General features: G+C 54.7%; 1 protein-coding gene across 3 annotated transcripts in view; it reads left to right on the top strand.

The window, feature by feature from the left end:
* MINAR1 (membrane integral NOTCH2 associated receptor 1) overlaps window positions 1–15,225 on the top strand; it is a 33,975-nt gene extending 18,750 nt beyond the window's left edge. The window contains exons 2-5 of one of the 3 annotated variants that reach the window (XR_011380496.1): window positions 1,938–4,279; window positions 6,660–6,914; window positions 7,181–7,335; window positions 11,119–11,247. Coding sequence is in view for 2 of the 3 variants with exons in the window: in XM_070053395.1 (XP_069909496.1) it covers window positions 1,991–4,279; window positions 6,660–6,914; window positions 11,119–11,316 (2,742 nt within the window). In the remaining variant the exon portion in view is untranslated. Of the gene's footprint in view, window positions 1–1,937; window positions 4,280–6,659; window positions 6,915–7,180; window positions 7,336–11,118 lie in introns of all 3 variants that reach the window. The other 2 variants (XM_070053396.1, XM_070053395.1) reach the window with 2 other exon arrangements.
* The last annotated feature ends 2,108 nt before the right edge of the window (window positions 15,226–17,333 follow it).

The raw sequence follows: 17,333 nt of genomic DNA, 5'->3' as shown, positions 1-17,333 counted from the left end.
CTTCTGTCACTAATGCTCTCCAGTCACCACACTCCAATGCCCCAGCTGCCCTCCCGTCTAGAAGCGGCTTCTCAGTCAGTCAGAGGGCTGTGCTGAGATCCTGGTGGCCTGCTGTCCTAGACCACGCCCAGGAATTCGGATTGACAACTCTGAGTGCGGTACCCAAGGCCGCGGCTGGGTGCCAGGAGGGACAGTGAGTGTCACGTGGGGGCAGGGAGCAGTGGCTGGGCGGGCTCCACGGGTGAGGTGGTTAGAGACACTGAGGAACCCATGCCACACGCGTGCCTTGTCCCGCGGCTCCCTTCGTGACACGCTTTCGGCCTCTGTGCTGATATCTGCACCCATCTGTTTCCTTGAAACCTAAACGTGACGGGTGGTTCTCCACCTGGAATAAGACCAGGCTCTTGTTGGCGGGCTCAGAGGCTGGGGCGGGGGAGCCGGGGGCTCTGCATCCCAGCACTCATGGGAGAGACCAAGCAAATGCTGGGAGAAGCCCAATGGCAGCGGCTGCCCCAGGATGGGGGCGGGGAGCCCTTGGCCTCCAGGTGCTGCAGCTGAACCCAAGGAAAACGCAATGTTACTGTGGGAGATGGCTGGACCCGTGGGGACCCGGCCAACCTTCAAATCAATGAAGCAGTGCTCAATATCTTCTTTCTTTAAAAAAAGATTTTATTTATTTTTTGAAATGTAGAATTGGAGTGAGGAGAAGAGGGACAGAGAGAGAGAGAGAGAGAGAGAGAGAGAGAGAGAGAATCTTTTATCTACTGGTTTACGGGTTCACTCCCCAAATGGCCACAACAGCTGAGGTTGGGCCAGGCTGAAGCCAGGAGCCAGGAGCTCCATCCAGTCTCCCATGTGGGTGCAGGGGCCCAAGCACCTGGCCCATCTTCTGCTGCTTTCCCAGGCGCGTTAGCACGGAGCTGGATCGGAAGTGGAGCAGCCAGAACTCAAACCGGTGCACATAGAGGACACCAGCATTGCAGCAGGTGGCTTAACCTGCTACGTCACAGCACTGGCCCCAAAATTTGTTTCCTAAGCAGTGTGCGGCTGGACAGGGGACACTGTCTGTATCCTCATCAATCGCACAAGCAATTTCCGGATTTAGCATCGAGGGACCTTGCCTTCTCTTGGGAAGATTTTATCAAACATTTGGATTGATATTTACATGTTCCCACGCCACATCAGTTGGCGTAGATGGTTTTGTCCATGTCTGGTGATCACAAATTAATATGTGCTCTTGTAGGAATTCTAGAGAAGATGGAGAATTCAAAGAAAAAATAAAAATCACCTGCCAAACAAAAGAAGCAGGAAGAGGCAGAAGGGAGTTTCTGGTAGCTGTGGGTCTCCCTAGATCTTTACAGGGGAGCTGGTTACAACACAGGCAGTGGCATTCGTCAGAACCCAAGCCTGTGCACACTTAGCATGTCTGCTCCTGCTGGGTGTGCACTTTACATAAAAGAACAATCTAGGGCAGTGATTGAACTTGGACTGTGGCTATGCATGATGAAGTGGTCAGAGGGACATGGTCAGATGTCAGCTGGTTACTTTAAAGGAGAAAGAAGAAAGCAAGAGAGAGAGAGAGAGAGGTCTTCCATCCGCTGGTTCACTCCCCAGATGGCTGCAACGGCCAAAGCTATGACGATCTGAAGCCAGGAGCCAGGAGCTTCTTCTTGGTCTCCTACCCGGGTGCAGGGGCCCAAGGACTTGGGCCATCTTCTACTGCCTTCCCAGGCCACAGCAGAGAGCTGGATGGGAAGTGGAGCAGCTGGGACTCGAACTGGTGCCCATACGGGATGGCAGCACTGCAGGCCACCGCTAGGCCACAGCACAGGCCCCCTGATAGGTTGTTAGTCATGCAAATGTCTTCTTTATGTGTGTTCCTGTGATGTTTACAATCCTCTTCTCCACCTCCCTCTCTCGTGCTGTCCCCCCTGTAGACCCTGCCCGGAAGTTCCCGCGTAGGCAGAGCGCCCTCCACACGTTCTCAATCATGGAGGCCAATCAGGAGACTTCTCTCTTCCTGATGAAGATCTTGGAGGAGCTGGATAGCAAGCAGAACACGGTTTCCTATCAGGACCTGTGCAAGTCCCTGTGCGCACGGTTCGACCTGACGCAGCTGGCCAAGCTGAGAAGCGTGCTGTTCTACACGGCTTGCCTCGACCCCAATTTCCCAGCCACGCTCTTCAAGGACAAGATGAAATGCAATGTGAACAACCAGCAGTCGAAGAAGATCATGGTGGCGGCAGACATCGTGACGATATTCAACCTGATCCAGATGAACGGCGGTGCGGCCAAGGAGAAGCTGCCCGGCAGCCGCCAGAAAATACGCAGAAAGGAGGCTTCGTTTGAGTCGTGCCGGTCGGACGTGGAGATGTGTGCAGCGGCCGAGTGTGAGTCGCTCAACTGCGAGCTGAGTGACAGGCCTTTCAGCCGGGGCTACCCCTCCAGGCAGTCCTCCAAGGGCCGCAAGATGGAGTGCAAGGACTGCCCGCAGTTCGTCCCTGCCTCCGAGCCGAACTTCCTGCTGGGCGTGGGCAAAGAGGGGAAGCACCGGGCGGCCTCGCTGGACAGGCTGCAGGCCCTGGCCCCCTACTCCGTGGCCAGCCCACGGCCCTGTGAGATGCAGAGGACCTACTTCCCCATGGACATCGAGAACGAGTCCATCTCCGACCAGGACTCGCTGTCCATCGGCCAAGGCATCAAGGACGCCTTCGTCTCCAGCGAGGAGCCCTTCGTGGTCCCGTCCTGTGTCCAGAAGAGGAACATCTTCAAAGAGGACTTTCACAACCTCATGCCCGTCTCCCCCAGTCTGGTGGGCCCTGCCAGCAAAGCAGAGGGGGAGTGTGGGGAGCCCCCGGGGCGGAAGGAGCCCCACAAGCCGCCCTTCTTTAACCACAGCTTCGAGATGCCCTACAACAGCCAGTACCTGAATCCCGGCTATTCCCCGGTGCCTGACAAACGGCGGGTCAAGCACGAGAGCCTGGACGACCTTCAAGCCTCCACGTACTTCGGACCCACGCCGGTGCTGGGGACCCAGGAGGCCAGGCGCTGCCCCGGGCGGCCCAGCAAGCAGACCCCGTGGCCAGCCAAAAGCTGGAGCCTGAACACGGAGGAAGTCCCTGATTTCGAGCGGTCCTTTTTCACCAGGAATCCGTCCGGGGAGAAGCTGTGCTATCAGAATTCAAGCAGCCCGGCGCCCGGTTTCCCAGCCCCAGACAGACGCCCGGCTTACCTGGCGCCCAAGGAGCAGCCACCCATTCTCCCGGTGAGCTACGCAGCCAAGCCCAACGGGCTCAAGGCTAAAGAGATCCCATCCCCCGTCGACCTGGAGAAGCACGAGCCGGTCAAAAAGTTCAAAGACAAGAGCATCAGCTGCACCAGCGGGCAGCTCAGCTCCGACACCAGCAGCGTGGGCACCCAGACGGAGCAGCACGTGCTGGAGCCCAAGAAAGCCAAAGACTTGTGCGCCTCCGGGCAGGGCAAGTACGTAGACAGGCACGCCAGGAAGCACTCGGACGACGACTCGGAGATCGTCAGCGACGACATCAGCGACATCTTCCGATTCCTGGACGACATGAGCATCAGCGGCTCCACGGGGGTGATGCACTCGTCCTGTTACAACAGCACCGGGTCCCTGTCCCAGCTGCACAAGTCCGACGGCGACAGCTCCCCAGAGCGCCACCGCCCCAAGGTGGCCAACGGGGTCCCCGGCGGCGGCAAGGGGGACAAGGCCCTACACCACTCGGAGGAGGAGCTGAAGACCAGCGTGTGCAAACTGGTGCTGCGGATCGGCGAGATCGAGCGCAAGCTGGAGTCCCTGTCCGGAGTCCGCGAGGAGATCTCCCAGGTCTTGGGCAAACTCAACAAACTGGACCAGAAAATGCAGCAGCCGGAGAAGGTGAGCGTGCAGGTGGATCTGAACTCCCTGACGAGCGAGGCTCCGTCCGACGACACTGCCTCTCCCCGCGGGTTCCGGGCGCACGGAGGCTCCCACGGACCCACCCTGGAGAACAGCGCCGACTGGTGCTGCTCCGACGCCAGCGGGAGCAACAGCGAGAGCCTGCGTGTGCAGGCCTTGAAGAAAAGCCTCTTCACCAGGCCGTCCTCCAGGTCCTTGACCGAGGAGAACAGCGCCACCGAATCCAAAATCGCCAGCATCTCCAATTCGCCCAGAGACTGGCGCACCATCACCTACGCCAACCGCGCGGGCCTGGGCGGCGAGGAGAGGAAAGACGCGGGCCCGGCAGACAACAAGGACTGGCATCGCAAATCCAAAGAGGTAAATAGAAATTTCACTTGGCCTCGATGGGCACCGGCTGGATCCCAGCGCTTGGTGCGAGGCGGAGCCACGCATGCTCTGTTAAGCAACGGGCGGGGGCGGGGGGGGGTGCTTCTGGGCGGGCAGGCTCTGTTAGAACCAAGGCGATGGCAGGTGCAGTGTGTGTGTCTCGCCAAGTTGTTCAGCTGGGAGGACCGCAGGCTTACGTGCTGCCGATGCCAGAAGGCCCCGGGGCTGTGAGGACAGACTCTCAAGGGTTGGGGGCTGGGCGGGAGCGGGCAGGTGCACCGGGGATGTCTTCCTGTCCCTTCAGAAGCAGCAGGGCCCAGCCCATGTAATGACGGCGGTGACTGCCGAAGCGTGCAGAGTGACCTGTCCCCTTCAGGGACTGCATTGCCTATGCCACGGCATCGCCCACCCTGCTTTTAAAGAATGTGTTGTGCCCCAATTTCTTTTCTTTTCTTTTCTTTTCTTTTCTTTTCTTTTCTTTTCTTTTCTTTTCTTTTCTTTTCTTTCTTTCTTTCTTTCTTTCTTTCTTTCACATCTTTCACATCATTTATTGGAAAGGTAGAGGTCAATCAGGTAGACAGACAGACAGAAAGAGATCTTCTCCCATCTGCTGATTCACTCCCCAGTAGCTGGGGCTGAGCCACCTGCTCTGTGCTGGGCTCCGTCCCACCTTCGGCTCAAGGCTTCCTCTCGCCTCCTGGGCCTTTGGCAGCTTTCCCAGGAACCGGTGCTTTCCCAGCCTCGAATTCTCTGTGCTCAGACATAGTGCACATAAAACCATTACTTAAGGACGTATTGTATCACTCACGGGGGTGACCCGGCTACAGTGCCAGGCTCCTGGCTGCAGCCTGGCCCATTCTGGACTGGCCTGTCACAGCCATTTAGGGCATGAACCAGTGGATGGAAGCTGAGTCTCTCTGTCTCTCTGCCTTCCAAGTAAATTTTTAAAAATCTAAAAATGTAGATATCTCATGTATGGAGAGTGAATGCTGAGCTGGAAGGGAGACGCCTCAGTGGCAGGAAGAGGTGTGAGCAGCATTTCAGCTTCTGGTCTTGGGACAAGCACAGGTTCAAATCCCAGTTCTACCACTTCATAGCTGCGTGACACTGGGTCAGTCTCTCTGACCCAGGTGTCCATATCTGTACTGGGGACAGCAACAGCTGAGACCCAGTGTGAGTGGGGAGGTGCAGTGAGGTGGCACGGGCCCTGCACCGGCTTGGGCGGGGTGGTGGACACACAGTCAGCCATCGGTGACCCAGGCTGCTCCTACAGCGGCTGGCGTGGGTTCTTATCCCGCCGCTGTCTGTGCAGCCCTGCACGCGCTCTGGGTGTTGGGTGGAACCAGCGAGCAGAGAGATTCCAGGCAGGGAAGCCTCTTCGAAGGCCCTTTAGCTTTGATGAGTGAGAAAAAAACGAGAAGGCAGCCCCATTTCCTTGTTTGGGTTTTGCCGGGTTCCTCCTGCGTTCTGTGTCGCCGGCCTTGGTGGCCGGGGGTGGGAATACACAGGGGGATGTTTCTGGACAAGAGCCAGGGGCCAGCATTGCCAACAGGCGGGCTCCTCCCCAGCCGGCACAGCCACTTCCTCTGGCGTGCGGCCTGGACTCCTTTTCCCACCGCTCTGTTGTGTTGTCCTGGTACTCGCACCCACAAGACTGCCTGTCTTACTTCCTGGACCCCTGTCCCCTGGACACCTCCCTGCTGCTGGGCAGGAGAAAGAGGCCAGCAGGGCACCCCCTGCCTTCCAGGAGCTCACTGTCTAGTGGGGGAGACAGCCGGGGCAGGCAGGCAGGGTGGGGAGACCGGGCTGTGCCCCAGCAGGTGCAGCAATGGCCCCACACGCAGCTACAGGCCCAGGGTCTGTCCATGATTCTAAGAGATCCCAGAGGTGGACACCATGCCCCCATCTTGCTGGGCCAGGGAGCGCTTCCTGGAGGAGGTGACACTCCTGTGTGGAGATCGGATGACCTGAAGTTAGAAAGTTCCAGAAGGCTTCCTCCTTCCTGGCAAGCCAACAGCATGCACGGGTCCGTCTGGCCCAGGTCACGACAGAGGGGTGTGAAACAGCAGCAGTTAAGCTAACGCTCTTTGAAGCTGGAGGATCAGGGGGACACCCCAGCCCCACCCCAGAGCCCCTGTGCGTCCTGGGGCAAGTGACTGAGGGTGGGGTTTATGACGGGAATGGCGGGGTACGGATTAAACAAGCCCTTCACTGCTCACGCTAGGACTGGAATCAGCAGGAGCTGAGAGGCTTCCTGTGTGTGTGCGATCGGCTGCATGTTGCCGCCTGGCTGTGTGCAGGGCCCGGCGTCACTGGGGAAACCCCCGCCCCCCCATCCGTGCCGCTTCTCTGTGTCCCTCCCCCTCTGCAGGCTGACAGACAGTATGACCTTCCCCGACAGCCCCGACCGCCCAAGCAGCCCAAAGACGGCTTCCTGGTGGAGCAGGTGTTCAGCCCCCACCCCTACCCCGCCTCCCTCAAGGCCCACATGAAGAGCAACCCCCTGTACACGGACATGCGGCTGACCGAGCTGGCCGAGGTGAAGCGGGGCCAGCCGTCGTGGACCGTGGAGGAGTACGCACGGAATGCGGGCGACAAGGGCAAGCTCGCAGCCCTGGACCTGCAGGTGAGCCTCTCGCAGCACTGGGGCAGGCGGGCGGGGGCAGCCGGGCTGTGCCCTGGCAGGTGCAGGCAAGGGGCCACGGATGGCTTAGACCAGCCCAAGCCCTCCCCTTCCAACTCCCCGGGGCCCCCACTACTCCTGCCCCGCCCCCACCCCCCACCACGGAACTTGACCTTGAGTGAGTCGGAGCTGGAGTCCACGCGGGGACTCTTGGGCTTGCTTTGTTCTTGTATCTCTGGGCTGGTTGACTTGCTAACAATGCGTTCAAGACTCTGTCTACAAGCGCAGATTCTAGTGTTTGCCCACGAGACCCGAGCCAAACTGTTTCATGCCATCCGAGCTGATTTCTCCTTCCATGTGTAGCGCGTGGGATAAGCATATTTGTGGGAGCTATGGACTGTGTTTCCATTCGGAGCAGCCCCAGGTAAGAGCCACAGCTGGAAACTCTGTCCAGGCTGTTGTGTCTTGTTCACCCAGAGGCAGGGCTGGGTTGGGGCCACACTTTCATCGTGGTGGGCGGCTCTACGTGGTCCCATTCGCATCACGTCTCTCTGTGTCTCCACCTCACCCTGGGAACAAAGGCAGAACCTGTTCCCCAGAAGTGGGCTCGGCCTTGTGGGCAGTGAGGTCCCGCCCTGGGGAGTGCTGGTCACCTGCTGATCTCAGCGTTGACCCTGAGCATGAGGTGCAGTGGCGGAGAGCTGCCTGCAGGGGTCACTGTGGCAGGACTTCCCTGAAATTGACCTAGCTCTAAAAACCCAGGGGACTGTGGGAGGCGGGGGCGTGGCCGGGTGAAAAGACTTTGAGTTTCCAAAGCGCTGAGTTCAACTTGATCGACTGTGCACGGTGCACAGCACCCTCTCAGGTCCAGGCGTGGGGGCGGACTGCGCAGCAGGAAATTGTATGACCGGTTGACAATCGGGGGACTGCAGACCCCAGGAAGCACTCGAACCTGAATCCACACTGAGCCGCTGGACGAGCTGTCCCACGCCCTTCCCCTCCCGTTCCCTCTCCACCCCCCCACCCCCACCCCCCAGTCTCCCATGAGGAGCTTCCTGGCAAAGAAAAAAAAGAGGAGCTGCAATGGCATTTGTTTCTCGTGGGTCCAGTTATGGGAATGGGCAACTCGGGCCACATCCGGAGCGGGCGGTTTGTCCTCGTCCCTCCCATGTCATGCGTGTTCTGTGCCGTGTGTGTTGCGAGTCCCTTGTCCCTTGGGGCTGCTTCCCCCTCTGTCATCTTGCCACGGGCAAGCAGGCTAGACGAGGGTTTGGTTCCCCCGCAGGTGGGCTCCTGGGCTGGCGAGTTAGAAAGGCCAGCAGGGGTGGGCGGCTCCACTCGTTGCTATAACCAGCATTTCGCCAGTGACGCGCGATGACCTTGAAAGAGCGAGCTGAATCGAAGGACTCATTGGCTGTTAGGGGAAGATGCAGGGGGAGATTCTGGCCTCCCAGACAGGTGCGATCCTCGTGTGCCAATGTCTATAGGCATAAAGACACAATTACAAAAAAAAAAAAAAAAAAAAAAAAAAAAGAAGTAAAAATAGGCGCTCAGGTTGCAGAGGTGAGGTTAATTACAGATGCAAAGGACAGAGTGTCCGGTTGCACAAGCTACAGGGAATGAGGGCGCAGGAGCCCCAGGAGGATGCCCGCAGCGAAGCAGGGGGAGCCGTGCACAGAAGGCGAAGGTGGAGGGGCTGTCTTGGGGCAGCTTTAGCGTCTCCTCGGGCTCCCCCGTCATCAGCGTGGAGTGTGCCCGCTGTGGTGCCCGCCTGAGGGCGTGGGCATAGGTGCCGGTGTGGCAGGCGCCGTTGACGGCTGAGTACGCTCGCCGGGGTCCCTGGAAACCTCGCAATTACCTCCCTGCTACTCGGTGCCACTGGAGCTTGCAGTTACGGAAAAAACTAATTAAAAAATAGTTTATTTCACAGGCGGAGGCCTAGCCCCTCATACAGTGTAGCGAACGAGGGAAGCAGGCCAGTTTCCCTCTGCAGAGCCGGAGTGCAGCAGGAACGGGATCCGATGTGTCGTTTGCCCTGTGTGTCTGCTGGGCCAGCTGTTGGCAGAGCAGGGAGGAGAGTGGATTATCTCAGCTGCACCCCCGGCCTGAGCCTGGCCCCTCACCCATGGCTGCAGGCCGACACCCCGCGGGTCTCCTTTGAGGAGTGTCCACTCGATTGCTGGTTCACTCAGACTGGTTCCTTAGTGCCCTGCAGAGGGTGGAGCTCTGTGGGGGCGGGGGCTGTGGTCCAAGCATGAAGACGTGTACTTTAGTGGCCGGAACTGCCCAGGGCAACTCAGGACAGGTCCCCCACCCAACACCCCACCGCCAGGACTCCAGCCCCGGTTCCTGTAGCAGGGAGATTTTTGCAAAGCCTGCGTGGCTGAACAGAACACCCTGTAGCAGGGGACTTCACAATGTTCGTGAGAACATGGAATCCTTTGCCACAATTTTTTTTTTGAGACCCCCACTTGGCTTCTTCCTAATATGCGTCTCTGTGGACTCTGTAAAGAGCCTGGTTTGTATCATGGGCGCCCTGGTGGCTGGTGCCACCTGCCAGCCCTCCAGGGAACCTGCGGAAGTCAACAAGCAGTCTGCAGCATTTTGTGTGCGTGAGGAAGGGGTCCTGGCGGAGTTCCTGGGACCCCAGGAAACCCCTGTTTCCATCCTACAACGCCGCCCTGTGATGCGCACTGGCGCCAGCAAACGTTTCCTGTGAAGGGTCGGGGAGTCAGTGCTTGGGCTCTGTGGGTCTTCTGGCTGCTGCTTCGGCAGCTGCAGGCGGCTCATCCCCCAACGGGCACGGCTGCGTGCCCGTAAAACCTTGATTTTTTGGAAACTTGAGGTTTGCATTTTCTATCACTTTCACACTTTATGAAATATTATTGTTGTAGTGATCTTCTCCCGCTATTCAACGATGTAATAACCATTCTTCCTTTAAAGACTGTACCAAGATGGGTTGACAGGTTGGAGCTGGCCTGCCAGGCCACAGTCTGCCAAGCCTTGTTCTAGAAGATTCTTAGCGACAGGATGGGAACAAAACCCAAGGAGGGGCAGGTTTTGGCCCAGTGGTGAAGACACTGGAGACGATGCCTATGTCCCGGCTTTGGCTCCTGACTGTAATTTCCTGCAAATGCAGAGGTGATGATGATGGCTCCAGGAGACGGCTTCCCACTGCCCGAATAGGAGGCCTGGATTGAGTTCCTGCCTCCGGGGGGCTTCAGCTCCCGCCCAGCCCAGCTTTGGTCATTTTGGGCATTTGGGGAGGGAACCCGTGGATCGGGGAACACTCAATCTCTCTCTCTCTGCCTCTCAAATAAAAATAAATGAATAATTAGAGCCCTAGGAGCACGTGGGTTAGCAGGAGGCTGGCAGGAAGCAGATGGATGCAGGGAGCAGAGGGCTCGGGAGGCTGCTGTCTGCAGTGGTGTGAGCTGGGGTGGGGGCCCCCAGCAGGGAGAAGGCACTGTGCACTGTTGCATCTGGAAGGCGGCTGTGTGAGTGGTGAGACCACAGTGCCGGAAGCCTGGGCATTATTCGACGTCAGCCCCGAGACAGAGCCGTGCCTACGCCGTGGGAGTGGGTTACAGCCATTGGTCTTCCTGCAGGCATTTGTCTCATCTCAGGGAGCCTGGGAGCCGAGTCCATGCTCCTGTGTCCATGGGGGCTTTGTCTTTGGTAGAAGCTGCACCAAGTTTAGCGTTGTGGTTCAGGCAGGCCTGGCGTGTGGGGCTGACCGGTCCCAGGTCTGTAGACCGTGACTTTGAGCTGTGGCCTGTGCTTGCTCAGACAAAATGTTTGAAATGGAAACATCTTGTGTTTTGTTTGAACCCTTATCTTGGAGCTGCCTTTGATTTTCTCCGAGAAAGAGATGGTCTGTTAGCCTGCCTTCCAGCAGGTCTGTCCTTACCGCCTGGGGGGAGAGAACATTTTCCGGTGACTCCTTTGGTGGAGGGAGGGGGTGGCTGGCCTTGGCCTTCAGAGTCCTGTATGTCTCAGCCTCACTTCGATTTCACAGTTGAAGATTCTTGCCATTTGCAGCTGGGGAGGGGCTTGGGTTCTGTGGCTCGTGGAGCCTGGGGCTGGTGGGGGCAGGGTCACGAGCGTGGTCACCTCTGTCCGTGGCAAGCCACACTATTGTCACACAGTGTCATCGCCCTGGCTTCGGGCGTTCACCCTGTCTCTCCTGTCTTCTCTCTGCTTTTAGACGCAAGAATCTCTAAACCCCAACAACTTAGAATATTGGATGGAAGATATTTATACTCCAGGGTACGATTCGCTATTAAAACGGAAGGAGGCTGAATTCCGGCGAGCCAAGGTCTGCAAGATAGCGGCTCTGATCGCCGCCGCCGCGTGCACCGTCGTCCTGGTCATCGTTGTCCCCATCTGCACGATGAAATCCTGAGCCCGTGGACGCCCCAGCTCCATCCGGCTCCTCACGGCGGCGAGGCCACGGTGTGCGGACATGGAGATGGCACCACATGTCCCAACAACGCTGAAGGTAGCCGTCTACACCTTCTCCGGAGAAATCTACCTGTTAGCTCTGACTTAATCACGCACCGATGCAGCAGTTTTTAGAAGTGCAATATCTCTTCCCACTGAAAGAATGTAACGGACTGTCGGTGACTCCGAATGGAAGAGCCCAAGCGGAAAAAGAAGGGGGAGGCTGACCTCACCCTTTCTCGTTTGGTGAGGTTTCTTGGTGGGGAATAAGTTACACAGGAGGTATTTAATAGCTGTGTATTTCGAAGAAGCTTGGGGAGACAGCAAGGCGAGACAAACTCTCTTTTCCTTAATGTCCGTGTTCGTTGCTGGGGCAGGGGCAGGGCGTGGCTCCCGGCAGACCACTGCTTCTCCGCTGACTCTTACCAAGGGCTTTCTGCTCTCATCACGACGGACACGTCTGAGTCCTTGCAGATCCTTCTGGAAACATCCTGACGCTTCCTCCTCGTCCCGAGGCAGCAAGGAGTGGGACCGCCGAACTGGGTGCATCGCATGTGCTTCCCGTGCACATGGGGCCGAGGTGTTCAGGCCGGGAGACCCGCCCCTCCCCGGCCACCGGGGAGCTCCCTGCTGATGGTCACAAGGTCAATGCTGGGGGATCACGGCCACCCCCGGAGGCTCTCCCGTCCGTGCTTTGGGCTGTGGCTGCACGCCTGGATTTCCTGGCTCCTGCTGGTGCCAGAGGCTCCGTTCACACCTGAGATGAAGACTTGTCCTTGTGCCTTGAAGAGTACAGACAGCGGCCACACTGACATTCTAACTGTCCCCGTGGTTCCCGCGTGCCCCCAGCCAGCCTCTGTCCGTGGCCGAAGCTCGTTCCGTCGTAAGATAAAGGCACTGAGACCTTCTCAATATACTCCACCGTCCTGAAGACCTGTCAGCAGTGCAAAAAATATTATCTATTTAACCAGTTATCTATCTAGATGTCTATCTAAATGCCAGTGTCTCTTTCTTGTCTTTTCTGTTCAATGATTGAGAGCGAGGTTTCTCCAGTGTACATGAAGCTGTTGCAAATTCCCGGAAGTTTCATCTCAGTACCCCCTGCGGAATGGTGCTTTGATAGGACCGGACAGATGGACGCATCATCCAAGATAAAGAGGAGAATGATGGACAGAACCCAGTCGCCTAAAATTCTGCTGGCAGTGTGGAAAGCAAATAAACTTGGGCCCTGACAACGGTCCCTGCGGACGGTGTTTTAAATTCCTGTGCGTGGGACTTGGGAAGCACCTCCATTTTTAAAGCAATAGGACTCCAGCGTCCGTCCTACGAAAATTCCGAGTACTGCTTAGTTTGCCGTGTCTGATTCTATTGCTCGCCACTAAGGGGTCATCAGTAAATTCTGTGATGTTAACAAATGAGGGAGGCGTTGTCTCTAGAGCCCTTCTGTGTTATCCGTTTCTGTGGTCGTGTTTCTGTATGCGTTTGCCATCAGGTGATTGAAACTTAAGCCTTAGTATGGAAAACTGAGGATATATCGTTGAAAATGAAATCTTTTGTCTATTGTCAGAGTTTCCGCCTTTTGGTGCTCTGTTTTGGGCTGGGCGCTTTCGACAAGGCTGTTGCTCTCACTCCAAAGAGGATAAGCCCCCACACCACGTTCGGACCCCTCCGTGCCCCTCTTTGCCACAGGTTAAGCTACCAGAGCATCAGCCATGGTAGTTCTCAGCCTCTTGCTCTATTGTGTGCGGAAGAGCTGATGGGTACCAGCCCAGGATAAGAGAGACCGGGTCAAATCCCAAATCCCAACCGGACTCTTCCGCTTGACAGGTAGGATCACGGGGGCTGGACCAAAACACTTTCAGCACTGCCCTTGGGTGAGTCTGTTCCCAGTGGGCCCAGTTTGGGCCCTGTGCCTACCTAGCTACGTAGTGAGGGCGTGGCTCTAAGCCCTGCCCCGAGCCAGAGACGGAAGGCCCACAGAATCTTCTTCTGCAGTTTTTGAATCTGGGGAGGCAGCCAGAGACATTCCGTCCTGCTCCAAGTCCAGTGCAGCTTTAAAATACAACTCAGTGTCGTTGTCACATGATGGAAACGTCCATACCTGCTCACAGCCCAGGAAACCGGACCGTGAAGGCCAAAGGTAAGGTTGTATTCTCTGGAAAGGGGTCGCCCTCTCCCCAGTGGTGCCGGGTCCGACATGGAGGTTACAGACCTTCCCCATGGCTTGAAGCTAATGGATGACTGGAGTCTTGAGGTCATTCGAAGGTGAAGTTCATGGTTGATGCTGTCTCGCAGTCAATTCCAAGCTCTCTGGACCTCCCCTGGTTCCTCCTGTCCCTCCACTTGCAGAGTGGAGCAGGTCTGGCTGGGGTGGAGACATCTACGCCCACCTTCTACAGTGAGCTCCCTGCAGGCGGCACAGGGACCGTCCTGTTTATCACTTGTTTTGGGTGCCATCTTCTACTGCTCTCTCTGGCATTTTTATGTAAGGTACAGTTTCCTGTACCTTAGCAAAATTCATCTTCTTCTACTTATATTTTAAAAGACTTTATTTATTTGAAACTCAGAGTTATAGAAAGAGAGGGAGAGAGAGAGAGAGAGATCTTCCATCTGCTGGTTCACTTCCCCGATGACCTCAATGGCCTGCACTGGGCCAGGCCAAAGCCAGGAGCCAGGATCTCTCACAGGGTGGCAAGGGCCCAAACGCTTGGGTCATCTTCCACTGCCTTTTGCAGGCCTTTAGCAGGGAGCTGGATCGGAAGTGGAGCAGCCAAGAGAAGAACTGGGATGCCAGCGTTGCAGGCTGCGGCTTTCCAGCCACAATACCAGCCCCTCACTTACATTTTTAAAGCATACAATCCAATTCAGTTATGACCGAAGGCATTATTTTGAAATCAAATTCCTTAGCCGGTGATTCAATTTAGAATCATTTCATCCTCTTTCCCAATCTGAATTTGGTCTGAACACAGCCTGGCAGAAAAGCGAATTTCCCAGCACTCAGTTCTCAGACATTTTACACCAGCCCTCCCTTCTTTAAATTGCAGAGACAGTTCAGCAAATCATATTTACATCACTCAAGACCACCTGATCGTAAGCCGTTAGCACTTTATAGCTTGCAGCTACGCGATTGGTATCTGACGGGCTGGTTCAGTCACGGCTCTGAGTATCTTGGCCCTAGGTCTGATCCCCTCTTTTGGAATCAAGACACTGTTTTTGCTCCCCGTTTATCAAGACAAGAGCAGTAGCACCTCTTTTGGTTGGTTGGCTGAAAAGGAAACAGCTCCGCCACTGGTGAAAGACTCCATGCAGTGGTACAGAGACATTTGTGAAGGCGGAGCTTCAATGCGCTTCCTCTTATAATCAACCCGCAAGAATATCGTGGTCGATCGTGTGAATACCAAATCCATATATCCTGTCTGTTGTGCTATGGACATTTGCATTTCAAGGCACAGCTGAGAGTCATGGTTGGTATGACGGTTGGCGGTTGGCGGTTGGCGGGAAGGGTATTAGCTATTTCTTAACTAACAAAGAGAAATGCAACAAACTTACTTATTTATGCCTTATGAATAACAGAGTGTGAAATGCAAGGTGAGGTTGTGTGTGTAAGACCCTTAAGCAGTGGGGATCCACGGAAGCAGGACTGTGTCTTTTCTACGTGTGTTCTGTACAGCTCTTAGCACACTCTTGGTGCTTGATAAATGTTATATAATACCAATAACGAAGCACATTTTTAGATCTTTTTTCAAATGGCTTGTGTACAATTTGGTTAATGTACAATGGTTGGTTTGAAGCTATCATGTAAAATCTGCCTCTCCAAAATATAATCGTAAATAAACGGAAAATACAGAGAAATCTCCTGCTGTGTGACTTCATTCTCTCCATAAATTATGGCGTGTTCCGTCTTCTGTGTGCAGCCCAAGTGTTGGGCTTGGTGGTGTTTTGCAAACTGAGCAATTTGATGCCCTCAGCACCTAGGGCAAAACCACAGAGCATTCGAGCAGCCCGAAAAGATTCTTATGCCCCTTTCTGGTTAAAACCCTGCAGAGGAAAATCCTATCCAGACTCCTAAGGGTGAGTTACTTTGGCCTCTCTTTGAGATTTACGCTACGCACAGCAGACTCTCTGGTGGCTAAGACAGCCGGGGGATAGCCATGTGGTTACAGGTGGCTGTAGTTTTATCCTTCCTACGTTACTAACTCACTGTAAGTGCACCCTACTTCGTGCGCCCATTCCACCATTCAGGGGACCGGCTAAGTCCTTCCAGCTGGGGATGCTGAATGTTCCAGTAGATATCTTTCAGTAACCCTTTGTGGAATCTTCCAGAAGTCTGTGGAAAAGGCATGTGATGAAGAAATGACACATGGATTTATTTTGCACCAAAATAACCGTACCTTTTAATTCAGTTCTCCCATGAACTTTTTGAAGTACAGCCTTGTACGTGTTCGTGTCTGTAACACATACACCTAAGAATAAAACTCCTGGGTTGTGAGATGTGCATAAGCTTTGCCCAAAACTTTAGTCCTTAACATAGTTCCATCAATGCACACTCTCATCAGTCATTTATTTCGTAGGTCCAGTTTCCCCGCTGTGATTTCAACAAGTGGTATTGTCTGTCTTTCATTTAGCCATTTTGCTGTTGTGTGTAGATGTATCTCATTGTGTGTGTGTGTGTGTTTTTAAAAAGATTATTTATTTGAAAGTCAGAGTTACAGAGAGAGAGGACAGACAGAGAGAGATAGAGAGAGAGGTCTTCCATCCTCTGGTTCACTCCCCAGATGGCCACAACAGCTGGAGCTGCACTGATCCAAAGCCAGGAGCCAAGAGTTTCTTCGGGGTCTTCCCACAGTGGTGCAGGGGCCCAAGGACTTGGGCCATCTTCTACTGCTTTTCTAGACCATAGCAGAGAGCTGGATCAGAAGCAGCTGGGACTAGAACTGGCACCCATGCCGGCAATGCAGGCAGCGGCTTTACCCTCTACGCCACAGTGCCAGCCCCCATTTTTGAATTAATATGGAAATTTATGATTTTTTCCCCATTATATGGGACCAGTTGGGTTATTTTAAATAAATCTTTAGAGACTCCAGGGTCACTAAGAGGCTCTGTGATTTCGTCCAGTTAGGTCTGTGCTTCTGGAATTCTTGATTGTATGTGATGTGAGGTAGGGGTTAAGATGGGTCCCCCCCCACCCCGCCCCGGTTATCTATCTACAAGCACCCTTCAGAAAGAACACCTGTGTGATTTTCTGGGCCTTGTACTGTGCTCCATTGATATGCTCATCTTCTCTGATGTCAACATCCACCCCTAAGGCGATTCCTTGACCATGAAGTGCACAGGCAGGAGCTGACTTGGGCTTTAGCACATTTCTCACGTGTGAACTCGTGTCGCGGAGGATGACGAAGAGAGGAGGTGTCTGCCTCTGTTTCATCCCTCCTGCCATTCACAAATGTCACTGGCTTTCCTGCCAGAGCCATTAAAGAAAAGTGATTACTTTAAGCATGAGTCACCGCACATTGCAAAAAGCAATTAAAATCCTGACATCCACAGCCAGAAGGAAATCTTTGACAAGATCATGGAATGCTAGGGTTACCATCCTCGTACAATGGTATCAGAATGCTTTTCAGTTTTACAATAAAATGTTAATTCAGACCCACAGATTCAAAATTTGTGTTTGGCTGGACTGCTTCTAGCTTGCATTTTGCCTGTATACTCTGAAATACTGAATTAAGAAAACAAGATGTCTAAGTCATCTTGTAGGGAAAAATATTTATCCTCGCGACAAGGACAAGTCAGTAGGCAATATGCTATTGTAAGGCATTTTAATCTGTCATTAATTCAGCTTTCCCCTCCGAGTACCAGTGAATGTCAATGCTTGGTCAACTCCCTTCACGTTATTGAATATATTTTTTTATACACATGTTCGCCATTTCCAGGTGCTCTAGAATTCAGGTTGGAAACAGCTCCTACTGGCTCTCCCGAGCG

This window comes from Oryctolagus cuniculus, chromosome 12, assembly GCF_964237555.1.
Source record: "Oryctolagus cuniculus chromosome 12, mOryCun1.1, whole genome shotgun sequence".
NCBI classification, from domain to species: domain Eukaryota; kingdom Metazoa; phylum Chordata; class Mammalia; order Lagomorpha; family Leporidae; genus Oryctolagus; species Oryctolagus cuniculus.
Note: the sequence above shows the minus strand (reverse complement) of the source record. Positions and strands in the feature narration are given on the sequence as shown.